The 14,847-nt window shown below is 41.5% G+C and overlaps 1 protein-coding gene across 1 annotated transcript in view; it reads right to left on the reverse strand.

Moving 5' to 3' along the window:
- The window catches only part of Cd109 (CD109 molecule), a 104,873-nt gene that overhangs the window by 25,003 nt on the left and 65,023 nt on the right, over positions 1–14,847 (reverse strand). Inside the window, exons 19-23 of the mRNA XM_090338544.1 lie at positions 13,986–14,103; positions 9,403–9,516; positions 6,761–6,979; positions 6,233–6,377; positions 5,504–5,680 (exon numbers count right to left, since the gene is read on the reverse strand). Of these exons, the coding sequence (XP_090194670.1) occupies positions 5,504–5,680; positions 6,233–6,377; positions 6,761–6,979; positions 9,403–9,516; positions 13,986–14,103 (773 nt within the window). The remainder of the gene's footprint in view (positions 1–5,503; positions 5,681–6,232; positions 6,378–6,760; positions 6,980–9,402; positions 9,517–13,985; positions 14,104–14,847) is intronic.

The raw sequence follows: 14,847 nt of genomic DNA on the forward strand, positions 1-14,847 counted from the left end.
GGCTTTCTAGTCCTTCTCAGAAATTATTTCATTTATAATTTTACTTCCTTTCCTGATAGCAAAACATAGTTTTAGTCAATGACATAGCCATTGTTTTGACAAAAAGGAAACAAGATTAGGTTACAGGACTCCATGGCCAAGTATGATTTAAGTAAAACAATGTGCTGTTTGCAAATGGCATTTAAATAATATCATCATGACTCATACCAAAGCTACTTTAATTGCTGAAAACAAAAAAACAACTACACTATATTTAAAGGACTTTGGCAACTGTATTGGCAAAAGATGAAAGGAGACATGGATTTCATAATGAAAAGAAGACTGGACCAGGAAAATGCTACTCACTATTTGGAAATATGATATGATTCAGCATATGAGATGATGTCATTATTTTGTGTGTGCTGGTCCTAGGGCTTGAACTCAAGGCCTGGACATTGTTCCTGAGCTTTTATGCTAAAAGCTAGCCCTCTACCACTGGAGCCACATCTCCACTTCTGGGTTTTTGCTAGTTAACTAGAAAGAAGAGTTTCACAGACATTCCCATCCGAATGTACTTTGAACTGCAATCCTCAGATCTCAGCCAACTGCATAGCTATGATTACAGCCATGCACAACCAGCTCCCAGCAGAGATAATACATGTTCAGGAGTTTGATTTGCTTTCTTTCACAAGCTGGAAGGGTGACACTTTGAAACTACTGGTCACATTCCTGACAAGGCCAAACAGAACGTTCAGTGTCTACAGAAAAGCACTACAGGAAAGCCCTTCACAACTCCTCTAGGCCCAACCTTCATACTGACTCAATGAACCTTAAATTCTAGGACTTTAATATTGAACATGTATTCATCCATTTGGCACTTATTTTGCTGTCTGTATAGTGAAATAATGAAGGAATGATCACCCTCAAAGTACAGTAGGCAGAGGATATAGGTAATTATAATGCATAATATCTATAAATAATAAGTGACAAAAATAAAGTGGAGAGCTATAAGCAAGATCCACTAGGTGTTCAGGAGAATCCACGGGAGAAGCCAGCCCTGAGCAACCTAGGGGAGCAGTATCCCAGGTGAGGGAAGAGAAGGCTCACAGCTTGAAGTGCCATGCTGCTGGAAGGGTTCCAGATGCAGCCAGAAACAGAACCTGGAGTGGCTCCAGAAGATGCTAAAGAAGGAGACTAAGTCAGACCATTCAGAACCTGGTAGCACCGGAAATCTACTGAAGACAAATGACATGGTGTTTTGGGGGGTTAGGGGGGTTGTTTGTTTTGTTGGTTATTTTGCCAGTCCTGGGACTTAAACTCAGGGGCTGAGTACTGTTCTTGCACACTTTTTGCTCAAGGCTAGCACTCTGCCACTTGAGCCACAGCACCACTTCCAGCTTTTTCTGTGTATGTGATTCTGAGGAATCGAACCTAGGGCTTCATGCATGCTAGGCAAGCACATTACCACTAGGCCATACTCCCGCCCACATGGTGTTTTGATGTTTTCTGAAGATCTCTTTCAGCCAGCACAAGTGGCCCAAACTTATAATCCTAGGTACTTAGGACACTGAGTCCTGAACATCATGGTTCATGAGATTCTTATCTTCAATTAACCAGCAAAAATCTGGAAGGGGGACTGGGAGTTTGGCCTAGTGGTAGAGTGCTCACCTAGCATGCACAAAGACCCAGGTTCAATTCCTCGGTACCACATATACAGAAAAAGCCAGAGTTGGATATATTTGTATTTGGTTATTTGAAATTGGATAGGGAAGGGGGGAAAACAAGATGGGGGGGTGGGGGGAGAATAATGGGGACCTAGACATGTGAAAGGGTATCAATGTATGTGAATTAATGCATCTTCTATCTGGCAAATATCATGTAACCCTTTTATTAATTACAATAAAAATATATCAAAAAAAAAGAAAAAGCCAGAGATGGTGCTGTGGCTCAAGTGGTAGATCACTAGCCTTGAGAAAACCATAGGAAATTGCTCAGGCCCTGAGTTCAAGCCCCAGGACTGAAAGAAAAAAAAAGCTGGAAGGGGAGCTATGACTCAAAGCATAGAGCACTAATTTTGAGTACAAAAGCACTTGTACTGGTGCATGTGCACATACAAACACATACACACATAGATGTCTATTACAACGTATAATGATTGTAGAGACCTGAACATACATAGAAAGCTCCTAGAATAGTCCAGGTGAGCACTGATGCCATGAATGAAACAATTAGCACTGGATTTCACTGAATAAAACAATTTGCTCCCTGACTTATTTCCATAAATAGGTAATTTTGTGTTATCTTCTAGAATATTTTATTTTCTTATACCACAATGGATGCACATCAAATTGTAAAGCATCTCTATTTCTGTAATTCCTATGCACTTTCTACTTGTAGCCAGAGAAACTAAATCTTGAATGTATACTGAAGTCTTATCTTCAAAGATAAGCCAGGCAGTTGCTGGTGGCTTACATCTATAATCCTAGCTGCTCAAAAGGCTGACATTTGAGGATCAGGGTTTGGAGACAGCTATGACCAACAAATCCAGGAGAATCTTATCTGTAATTAGTTGACAAAGGCCACGGCTCAAGTGGTAGAGTACCAGCTGTAAGCAAAAATCTTGAGAGTTGAATGTCTTGAGTTCAAGTTCAATGCTCGCGCGCGCACACACACACACACACACACACACACACACACACGTAAACACTGACAATGTCAAATACTTTTTTCCTAGTCCTGGGGCTTGAACTCAGAGCCTGAGTGCTGTACTTGAGCTTTCTCAAGGCTAGAGCTCTACCACTTGAGCCACAGCACCATTTCCAGCTTTTTCTATGCAGGTGATACTGAGGAATCAAACCCAGTCTTCATGTATGTTAGGCAAGCACTCTACCACTAGGCCAAAATCCTGGCTCCTAAATACTTTTATACCAATGTGTGAAAATTGCATGCCACCTACTATACCAGTATGTCAGTACCATGTCAGTACTTGACATCCCATCTTACATCTAATTATAGCAGGACATTTTGTTTTCTTTTGTTTGCTTGAGTTTCGTGTGTGTGTGTGTGTGTGTGTGTGTGTGGTGTGTGCGAATACTGAGGCTTGAACTCAGGGTCTTTAGCTCTCAAGCCTCACTTTTTGCTAGTGGCTTGTGCTCTACCACTTGAGCCTCACCCCCACATCCAACTTTTTGCTGATTAATTAGAGGTAAGAGTCTCTTGGGTTTGTCTTCTTGGCTTGGCTTCACAGTCTATCCTCAGATCTCAGCCTTCTGAGTAGTTAGAATTATAGGTGCAATGGTCCATTATATTAAAAATCGAATGAAAATGGCACCTGCCTAGTAAATGCAAATCTTACTACAAAAAAAAATCCTTGGGAACTGGAAAGCACTAAACTATACTTTTCTTAGCATATACTTAAAAATTACAGTATACAACTATTTTATATAAAGCATTCAAATTTTTATGAGTTTGGTATACATATGAGTATATGTACTTAATATATTTAGGAGTATAAATTGTAGCTGGACATTAATCCTAGCTACCTCAGAGGCTAAGACCCGAGGACCCCATTGCAAAGTCCAGGTAAGAAAGTCTGTGAGACTCCTATCTCCAATTACAAAGCCAGGAGTGGAGCTGTGGCTCAAATGGTAGAGCCCCAACTTTTAATGAAAACACTAAGGACGCATAGCTAGGCTCTGAAGAATGCTAGTACCAGCACAAAAATAAAAATATATATCACAAATACAGAAAAATCTTAGTTGCACAGAGAATCTTGCTGGAGGTCCCCTGTTAGACTATCATTCTGCCTTGACTCTGGAATAGTCCAGAAAACCCCACCTGCCTTTATGACTACTGACAGTGACTCACAGCTCCACAAGGCCTCCTGTGTGGATTTAAGAGGTGCACACTCGGTCCCAGCTTTGACCCTGGGCAAGTCAGTTACTTGTTGTATGCCTCAGCTTCGTCACTTGTAAAAACTGCATGATGTAAGTACTTGTTGTGAGCACTTAAATCGATTCCAGATATTAAAAAAAACTTAGAACAGGGGCTGGGAGTTTGGTCTAGTGGTAGAGTGCTTGCCTAGCATGCACAAAGACCCAGGTTCGATTCCTCGGTACCACATACATAGAAAAAAGCCAGAAGTGGTGCTGAGGCTCAAGTGGTAGAGCTCTAGCCTTGAGAAAGTCCAAGGACGGTGCTCAGGCCCTGAGCCCAAGCCCAGGACTGGCAAAAACAAAACAAAAACAAACAAACAAAAAAAAAAGAACAGGATGTGAGGGCCATCTGGCTGCGACATCTGTCACCCCATTGATTGCCAGGGTTGATTCAGCTGATCTGGCTGGCTAGGCGGGTGTCCCCTTCCTCCCTCACCGCTCCATGTGCGCTAGGTTGACGAGGACGACCGTCCCCGATAGAGGAGGTCCGGTCTTCGGTCAAGGGTATACGAGTAGCTGCGCTCCCCTGCTAGAATCTCCAAACAAGCTCTCTCAAAAAGCGTAGAACACTGCCTGTCTCAGATTGAGTGTTCAATTTATGTCAGCTCTCAGAGAGAAGCTAAGGCATGGTTTCTAATCAGAGTCGGAATAATCTTAAGCTCTGCGGCTTTCCTCCTCTTCTTCCTCCTCCTCTTTCTCCACTTCCTCTTCTTTTTTCCTTTCCCCTTCCTTTTCTCTTTCTTCTTCTTCATCATGCCAGTACTAGGTATTAAACTCCGGGCCTGAACACTGCTCAAAGCTAGCGCTATACCACTTGAGCCACAGCCCCACTTCTGGCTTTTTGGTAGTTAATTGGAGATAAGAGCCTTACAGACTGACTTATCCAGGCTGACTTTGAACCAAGATCTTCAGCTCTCTGCTGCTGGAGTAGCTAAAATGACAAGAATGAGCCACTGGAACCTGGCCCATCTGGCACACAGATCCTCTCCAGGCAAACTTTTCTGTCATATCCCAGCCTGCTGGCCGTGTGAACATGGAGAAGCACTGCCCACCACTGTCTTCATGGACAGCGAACCCACTGAAAAGAAAAACTTTTACTCAGCACCAAGACTACCTGGCCCAGAAGATATGAAGTCAATGTGCATCGATCACACCAGCACTCATTCCTTTACAGGGCTGCAGACATCTTCAGACACTAACAAGTGTGTTGTAAAACCTCCTCTCCAACACCCAGTACCACTACCCCATACACGAACAAAATCCATCCATTGGGGAATACGACCTCAAGAGCCAGGCTCTGGAGGTTCACCCTTATAATCCTAGCTGTGGGACGCTGAGATCTGAGAATCATGTTTCAAAGCCAGCCAGGGCAGAAAAGTATGAGATTCATCTTCAGTTAACCCCCAGAAAACCAGAAGTTGAGCTGTGGTTCAAGTGCTAGAGTGCTAGCATTGAACAAAAAGGCTCAGAGACAGTGCTCAGGCCCTGAGTTCAAGACCCACAACCAATAAGAACAACAAAAAAGTATTTTAAAAAATGCTGCTGAAAACAAAAATAAACTTTAAAATAAATACTTTAAAAATGCTTACCTTGCCTCATAAATGAAAGAGCTTTCTCTTTTAGGCTATCAGTCAGGAGTCTCTTTTTAGTCAGATAATCCAAAATATAAATATTTGGAGCAAAATTTATCATGTTCTGTTCACCACAACCATATGGCATCCGAATCAAGGACGCTAGGCCATTGATGGAAGGACCAAGAATATCTCCTGAAAACACAAAATATTCCACTGATTGAGTAAATATGCATACGTAACAGATGGTTATTTTCTGCTGGTGGAGAATCTTCCTCTAATCAAGAGGCATACTGTCTGTGAAGCAGCTGGAAAAGGACAGAAACTTTGATCAAGGTACATGTACAAAATGTACATCTGTGAATCACACCTATAATCCTGGCTACTTGAGAGGCTGAAATTTGGAGAATGGTGGTATGAGGCCAGCCCAAGCTAAAAAGCCCATAGACTCTTATCTCCAAAATAACCAGCAAAAAGCAGGGCTGAAGGCATGGCTTAAGTGGTAGAGTGACAACCAATGAAACAATCCAAGCAACTACAAATCCCTCCGTTCTGACCAAAGTACCACCAAAAAGAAGAAGGAACAGGAGAAGGAGGAGGAAGAGGAGGAGGAGGAGGAGGAGGAGGAGAGGCAGGAGTACTTGAATTATATGATGATCTCATTGGTCTGAATCAGAAACTACACCTATAATCGATGAAGGATACACATCATCATATACAAATACATTTGCCACACACTGTCCTTACCCACTGCGGTGATCTGAACTCTCTCACTGCCATGGACTGTGTCCGGAGGAAATGAGAAGCTCAAAGTTTTCTGGTTAGTTTGTAGTTTGCTGTCAGTCATGTCTAACAAGATGGCTTGTGAATATGATTTTTCAATTCCTTCAGCCTGTGTGTAAATGAGAGCACAATTAACAAGATCTCCGCTTGTCTATTTATAAGAATTGTATGCAGGTACAAGAACTATCCAGCCTGTTGTGACTGTAGTAGTTTGTGTACAACGTAGTAAGTACCTACCATTTCTGTTTAATGTCTGCTTTCTACTTAGAGAAAACTATGGACGGGTAATAGACATAACAAAGAAGATGAACATGTGATAAGAAAAACCCTTCGGGGCGGGGAGGGGGGGCATCAGAGGCCTAGCTCAAGTAGTAGATCACCAGTTTTGAGGAGAAACACTCAGCACAGCACCCTGGCCCTGAGTTCACACACACTCTTCTGTGTGCTTTGCATGTATTTCCATGTTATTTATTTGAAATTCCAAATGTGTACCTTTACTAATATCCTCTGGGTGATAGCATCAGAAGCAGTGGGTGACATGGCTTTCACTGTGATGGGAATTTCCCCCAGCTCCATGGGCCTGACAGGAAAAAGCAGAGACACCCCGTCCTCACTGGGAACCACAGCCGCCTGCTGATAGGCTGTGCCATTGACTTTATCAGAAGTCATCAGAATGTCAAATTGATCGCTTTTCTCAATGATTACCAGAACCTGAAAGAAAAATCAAAAGATTTTTATATAATAAATGTTCTTCAGTCAAGTATTGTCTGTTGAGTCTGTAAGATTCAAGACAGGCAAAGAGGAACAGAAGAGGAAGAAGAGGAAGAAGGAGGAGGAGGAGGAGGAGGAGGAGGAGGAGGAGGAGGAGGAGGAGGAGGAGGAGGAGGAGAAGAAGAAGAAGAAGAAGAAGAAGAAGAAGAAGAAGAAGAAGAAGAAGAAGAAGAAGAAGAAGAAGAAGAAGAAGAAGTGGTGGAGGAGGAGGAGGAGGAGGAGTGGGCAAGGGAGGAGAGGGGGAGGAGGGGGGTAGGAGGAGGGGGGAGGGAGAAAGAGGTATTGAGAAAAAACATTTCCTTTAAATACTCTCTCCTACCTCAGGATACTTAGAGAAAGTGTATATGACCAAGGATTTTCTCCATATCCCAGGCTGGACTGAAACTGGTTGTCCACCTGCCTTGACCTCCCAAGTGCTTGTATTACAAGAGTGTGCCACCATGTACCATTTCAGAAATCACTTTTTGGCTTCATTTCTACTCTGTTCACTAACATCAAATCCTCTCATTATGTACTCACTGAATGGTAAGACTGTGCACACACAAATTCACTCCAAATCTCTTAACTGTGTCAATCTACTGGTCACATTAGGAAAAAGTACGAAATATATCCACTCTCAGTGGATATATTCTAAGGAATGTATTCCAAGGGCCAGGACTGTGGCCTAGTGATAGGGTGCCTGTCTCGAATGCACAAGCCCTGGATTTGATTTGGATTTGATTTCTCAATACCATATACATAGAAAAAACCAGAAGTGGTGCTGTCGCACAAGTGGTAGAATTGGTGGAGTTTTAGCGTTGAGAAAGTATAAGGACATTGTCCAGGCCCTGAGTTCAAGCCCCGGGACTGGCAAAAAAAAAAAAAAAAGTATTCTAAGAAAAATGGAACTCAAACATTAATCCTAAAGCCTATCATGTTTTTAAACTATTATAACATGCCAAAATTGCTAGTCTCATCAAGTATAGTATTTCCAATTATTTTATGACTCTCAAAGTGTGTGTGTGTGTGTGTGTGTGTGTGTGTGTGTGTGTGTGTGTACCAAGGCTTAAACTCAGGAATTGAGTGCCTTTCGTTTTTTAGTTTTTTCCATTCAAGGCTGACTACTTGAGCCGCAGCTCCACTTCTTGTTGTTTTCTGATTAACTGGACATAATAGTCTCACAGACTTTCCTGACTGGGAGAGCTTCAAACTATGATCTTCAGAGCTCAGCTTCCTAAGTAGGTAGGATTACAGGCATGAAACCCCCACCCAACCATGTCCAGCCATGTTAACTACATTTTAAAAATAAAATTAAAGCTGGGGGTTGGGAACTCATGCATACAATACTAGCTATTCAGGAGGCTGAGATATGAGGGTCACAATTTGAAGCCAGTCCAGACAGGAAAGCCCATTAGACATCTGTCTCCAATTAACCACTAAAAAGCCAGAAGTGTACCTACAGCTCAATTAGTAGAGTGGTAGCTGCAATTAAAACTAAAAAAAAAGTTGGGGCCGGGAATTTAGCCTGGTAGAGTGCTTGCCTAGCATGCATGAAGACCTGGGTTCAATTCCTTGGTACCACATATATAGAAAAAGCCGGAAATGGTGCTGTGGCTCAACTGGTAGAGATCTACCTTTGAGAAAGCCTAAGGACAGTGCCCAGACCCTGAGTTCAAGGCCCAGGACTGGCAAAAAAAAAGTTAGAGCCAGGTGCGGTGGCTCATGCCTATAATCCTAGCTACTCAGGAGGCTGAGATCTGAGGATTAAGGTTCAAAGCCAGCCTGGACACAAAAGAATATGAGACTCTTATCTCCAATTAATCTCTAGAAAACAAATGGGAAGTGGGGCTTGACTCAAGGGTAGGGTGGTAGCCTTGAGCTGAAGAGCTCAGGGACAGCGCCCAGGCCAAGTACAAGCCCCAAGACCCCCCCCAAAAAAGTTAGGCTCTTACCCCAGTATTATCTCTCATCAAAAAAATTTTAAAAACTAAAATAGCAGGTCAAAAGATGGAGTTCACCAGAGTCATTTGACTGGGCAAAAGCATAAAACTCTGTCTGAAAAACAAACTGACAGCAAAAGGACTAGATTGTGGTTCAAGTCCCGGAATACTTGCCTGGAAAGAATAAGGTACTGTGGGGGTGGGGGGAGGGTAATGGGTACCAAGACATGTGAAAGGGTATCAATGTATGTGAATTAATGCACCTTCTATCTGGCAAATATCATGTAACCCTTTTATTAATTACAATAAAAAATATTTTAAAAAAAGAATAAGGTACTGAAAGCAATCCCCCCTACATTACAAGAAAAAAGAGAGAGGACAATGGGCAGGAAGGCCTGCGAAAAGAAAAGAAACAACAAAATAACAAAACATTGAATACATTACCTGAGTGGCCTCTTTCAAATAATTGAATATGGTTACTTCCAAAGCAAAATCTTCACCTCTGATGACAGAGTAGGGAAGATTCAAGGAAATAAAAAATGGTTGGAAGGCTTGTAGCTGGAAGGAACACAGTAAGTACATGTTTATTCAAATAATAATGTTTCACATTAAATACAGTTAAAAGTCTATGAAGCTTATAATTCCATTTAGGGACTTATAATGAATAATGCAAATTGTTTTGTTTACGTAATGATCAAAGCACCACAGGAAATGTCAACCAGGAACCAGGCTCAGAAACTAATCTTGCCTTTTATATGTACACACACACACACACACATCCATGCATACACATGTGCCTCCTCATGGGTGCTCCAACTCTGAAATTCTTGGGCAGGACCTGTAGGAGAGGCAGAATCCTTCCTCCATCTCTGAAGCTGAACCTGCATTTGTTGAGGTCCATGGTAGCAGTACTGCCCTCTAGAGGATGACATGAAGATTTGCAAATTGGACATCTTACTGATCACCAGGACTGACTGGAGGCTACTAATTACCAATGGCATTAGTGAGGAAAGGTCTGCAGCATTCGGGATTGTCACAAATAATCATTATCTGAGCTAGGCACTGGTAGCCCACGCCTGTAACCTAGCTACTCAGGAGGCTGGGCCGTGAGGACCACGGTTTGACATAAGCCCTGCAGGAAAGTCTGTGAGACTTTTTATCTTCAATTAACCACACACACACACACACATACACACACACACGAACAGAAATGGAGCTATGACTGAAAGTGAAAGAATTTTTTTTTGATGCATCCTGAGTTTTTCCCAAACACAATCAGTTGTGAATCAAGAGAAGATGGCACCGTGTCTGGATTATAACTGTACTAAAAGGTATTCACCACTTAAGAAATTGCCATCCCGGCAGGCGGCATCACCTAAGTTGCTGAAGCAATTAATATATATTAAACTGAAATTGCAGCTGCTGCACACAGATGATTCTATATACTTTATCTACATTTAAATATGTCACCTACACCTTTCTAGAGCAACAATGCCTGATGGCTTTTACTAAAATACATATAATGCTACTATATATTACTTTCTTTATGCTCCATCTAGAATTTCACTTAGATGATTATATTAACTTTTGGGGTGTGAGTCATAGGGCCTGGGCACTGTCCCTGAGCTCTTCAGCCCAAGGCTACCACCTTACCCTTGAACCAAGCCCCACTTCCCACTTTTCTAGAGGTTAATTGGAGATAAGAGTCTCAGGTTCTTTTGTGCCCAGGCTGGCTTTGAATGGCTTTGAACCTTAATCCTCATATCTCAGCCTCCTGACTAGCTAGGATTACAGGCCTGAGTCACCACGCCTGGGGATTATATTAACTTTTGAAGATTGGATATGTGGATATGTTATATTCATTTTAGGGTGGTGAAAAAGGAGCACAAAGTATCTATTATGACCAAGGAACTCCAGGTATGACAGAAGTCTAAGTGTTCTCATGATATCCTACTTCTTTTAGTAACTGGAAACAAGATTTGATGCATTTGGAACAGATGTGAAGCTAAATCTGCTAGGGCACATAGGAGTACTTCTTTCTATCTTTGACCTTTGGAAGTGTTGTCATCAGCTTAGTAAGAAATCCTCCTGCAGAGTTTCTGCATGGCAAAGGACTAGCCAGCAAGATAAATAGAAAGCCCACAGGTTGGAAGAAGATCTTCACCAACTACACAACAGACAAGGGTCTCATATCTAAAATATACTTAGAGTTCAAAAAACTAAACCCCCTCATTGACATGATCTTGGAGATATAAATATAACTACCTAGACATAAAAAGCTATGATGGGATATATACTCTATGACATATAGATCGATATATATCTGACATACAAACTCTCAGCTTAATTTTAATTATGTTCTAAAATTTATGTGCCAGTTATTGCAAACAAATTCCCTTCTAGAATACTTGTTTGCTAAACATGACATTTGAAATATGATGTAAAAAAAATCAGTTTAATAAAATCTTTTAATAAAAAATTAAACCCCCCAAAACAAATCCTCAAAAAATATCCAACAATCCCATTAATAAGTAGGCTAAAGTCTTAAAGAGAGGGCTAGGAGTTTGGCCTAGTGGTAGAGTGCTTGCCTAGCATGCACAAAGACCCGGGTTTGATTCCCCGGTACCACATACATAGCAAAAACACGGAAGTGGTGCTGAGGCTCAAGTGGTAGAGCTTAACCTTGAGAAAGCCCAAGGATCGTGCTTAGGCCCTAAGCCCAAGCCCAGGACTGGCAAAAAAAAAATACTTAAAGAGAGACTTCTCTGAAGAGGACATAAGAATAAACATATGAAGAAATGCCAATATCTCTGGCCATAAAAGAAATGGAAATCAAAATAACTTTGAGATTCCAATTCACCCCAGTTAGTGTCAATTATCAAGAAATCTAATAAAATAGATCTAATAACTGATGGGGATGTGGCCAAAAGGGAATGCTGTTACACTGCTGGTAGGAGTGTAAACTTGTTCAATCACTCTGGAAAGCAGTATGGAGGCTCCTCAAAAGACTAAACATAGAGCTCTCCTATGACCCAGAAATCCCACTCCAACATTTACCCAAAAGTCCACAAACAGACCACACTAAAGCTACCTGTACAACCACGTTCATTGCAGCATTATTTACCATAGTTACGATATGGAATTAATCCAGCTGCCCCTCAGTAGGCAAATGGATCAGGAAAATGACGTATATATACACTAAGGAATTCTATGCTTCCATCAGAAAGAATGACATTGCCCCATTTTAATGGAAAGACTTGGAAAAAATTACATAAATAAATATATATATACATATATAATCAAAGCAATCCAGACCCAAAGAAACATAGGCTGCATGGTTTCCCTAATTTATAATAACTACAATATGTTTAAGATATTCTCAATAGAGCATCACAATAGCTCAATAACTATGTGCATATGACTATATAAAATGATGTTCATTGATATGAACTCCAAGAGATGGAAACAAGAAGGTTTTTTTTCCTTATGTTGTGTGTGTGTGTGTGTGTGTGTGTGTGTGTGTGTGTGTACTGTTTACAGTTCTTTCTTTGTCTTGTTCCTTTAGTTTATTCCCTGTTGTCATTGTTTCTATTCCTGTACCTTTTGTCTTGTATATACGTTCATCTGATTTGGGGAGGGAATGAGGAATCACAGAAATAGTGGGACAAAGGGTGAACCAATTAAACCACAATACTCACTAGACACGATGTTGTAAATGAACGTTTTACAACTTGGAAGGGAGGGGAGCCAGTTGGGGGAAAATGAGGAGGAGGGTAACTATTCAAAAAGAAATGTACTCATAACCTTACTTATGTAAATTTAACCCCTCTAAACATCACCTTTACAATAAAATTTTTTTGCCAGTCCTGAGCTTGAGCTCAGGGCCTGAGCACTGTCCTTGGACTTTCTCCAGGCTAGAGCTCTACCACTTGAGCCTCAGCACCAGTTCCGGATCTTTGCTATGTATGTGGTACTGAGGAATTGAACCCGGGTCTTCACGCATACTAGGCAAGCACTCTACCACTAGGCCAAACTCCCAGCCCCAAAATAAAAATTAAAAAAAAAAATTCAATCCAAATCTCTATTGGGGGAGGGGGGAATCTGTGTCTGGGTGTCTGTATGTGTGCATGTGTGAGTGTGTGAGTGTGTGTGTGTGCGCTCATGTACACCTGGGGCTTGAACTCAGGTCCTGAGCACTGTTCCTGAACATTTTCGTGCTCAAGACTAGCACTCTTACCATTTGAGCCACAGCTCCATTGCTGGCTTTTTGGTGGTTCATTAGAGCTAAGAATCTCACAGAGTTTCTTGCCTGGGCTGACTTCAAACCATGACCTCAGCCTCCCCATAGCTAGTGAGCCACCAGAACTTTTCTTCCTACCCAAATATTAATATGGACCTAATCCATTTAGCAATTTAATGCAAATTTCATTCTAAAATTTAAAAGGTTAATTATCATAGGCAGGGACCAGCAGTATGACCTAGTGGTAGAGGGCTCATGTAGCATGCACAAAGACCCAGGTTCAATTCCTTGGTACGTCATACACAGAAAAAGCTGGAAGTGGTTCTGTGTCTCAAGTGGTAGAATACTAGCCTTGAACAAAAATTGTCTAAGGACACTGCCCAGGCCCTGAGTTCAAGCCCCAGGACTGGCAAAAAATAATCATAGGCAAATATTCTCTGAACTATGATAAACAGCCTACGTAATCATTTTTTTTTAAATCTGTTCAGTGCTGGGTGCTGGGTGCCCAGACCTCTAATCCTAGCTACGTAGGAGGCTGAGGTCTGAGGATTATAGTTCAAAACCAGCTCAGCAGGAAAGTCCATGAAACTCTTCAAACTCTTATCTCCAACTAACCACCTGAAAACTGGAAGTGGAGTTGTGGCCCTAAGTGCTAAAGCACTAGCCTTGCATAAAAGTTCAGAGACAATGCCCAGACCCTGAGTTCAAGCCCCGGGCTTGACTGAAAAAAAAAAAAAAAGCCTGTTGAGTGGCTAAAAGCATTAGTAGTTTCCTGACACTCTGATACCTCCACTGGAGTTGTTGTGAGTCCAAGACCTAAGTCTTCAGAGATCACGAAGGCCGTGGCTACCCACGAAGTGATAGAATCTGGTACGGTAACTTCAAAATCCCGGAAAATCTTGGACCTGAAGTCAAGATAAACATCACAATTACAAAGCCAAGCACTTGTATTCCAAAGTAAATCAACAGAATCAAAACTTACTAGGGAAAAATGTTTAATTTTTATATACCACATATCAAAATTTAAAACCATTTAGCAGCAGGATCCTAATGGCTTATGTCTATAAGCGTAGTGATTCAGGAAGCTGAGATCTGAAGAATAGAGGTTCAAAGCCAGCCCAGGCTGAAAAGTCTGAGAGACTCTATCTCCAGAATAACCAGGAAAAATAAAAGAGCTAGAGTTATAGCTCAAACGGAAGAGCACAGCCAAGCAAGCAATCTAAGTAAAAAGACAAGGCACCAAGGCGCTGAGTTCAGTACTTGCTAATTGGCACCAGAATCTCACATCTGTAAACTTAGCTACTCTCAAGGCTGAGATCTGAGGATTGCAGTTTGAAACCAGCTCAGGCAATCATAAGAGTCCTATCTCTAAATAGCTACAAAAATAATGATAACTTTTAAGCCAGAAATGGAGCTGTGGCTCAATTGGTAGAGTCCTAGCCTTGAGGGAAAAAAAAAAAAAAAGTCAGAGATATCACCCAGACTCAGAATGCAAGCCTCAGGACTGGGATACACACACAAAATAAATTAACTAATTATAAATAATCATAACAATATAGTTTATATATGCTTAATTGGTTATTTGAAATTGGATAGGGAAGGGGGGAAATCAAGATGAGCGGGGGAAAGGGGGAGGGAAATGGGGACCA

This window comes from Megascapheus bottae, chromosome 8 (genome assembly GCF_031878675.1).
Source record: "Megascapheus bottae isolate mThoBot1 chromosome 8, mThoBot2.hap1, whole genome shotgun sequence".
Taxonomy (NCBI): Eukaryota; Metazoa; Chordata; class Mammalia; order Rodentia; family Geomyidae; genus Megascapheus; species Megascapheus bottae.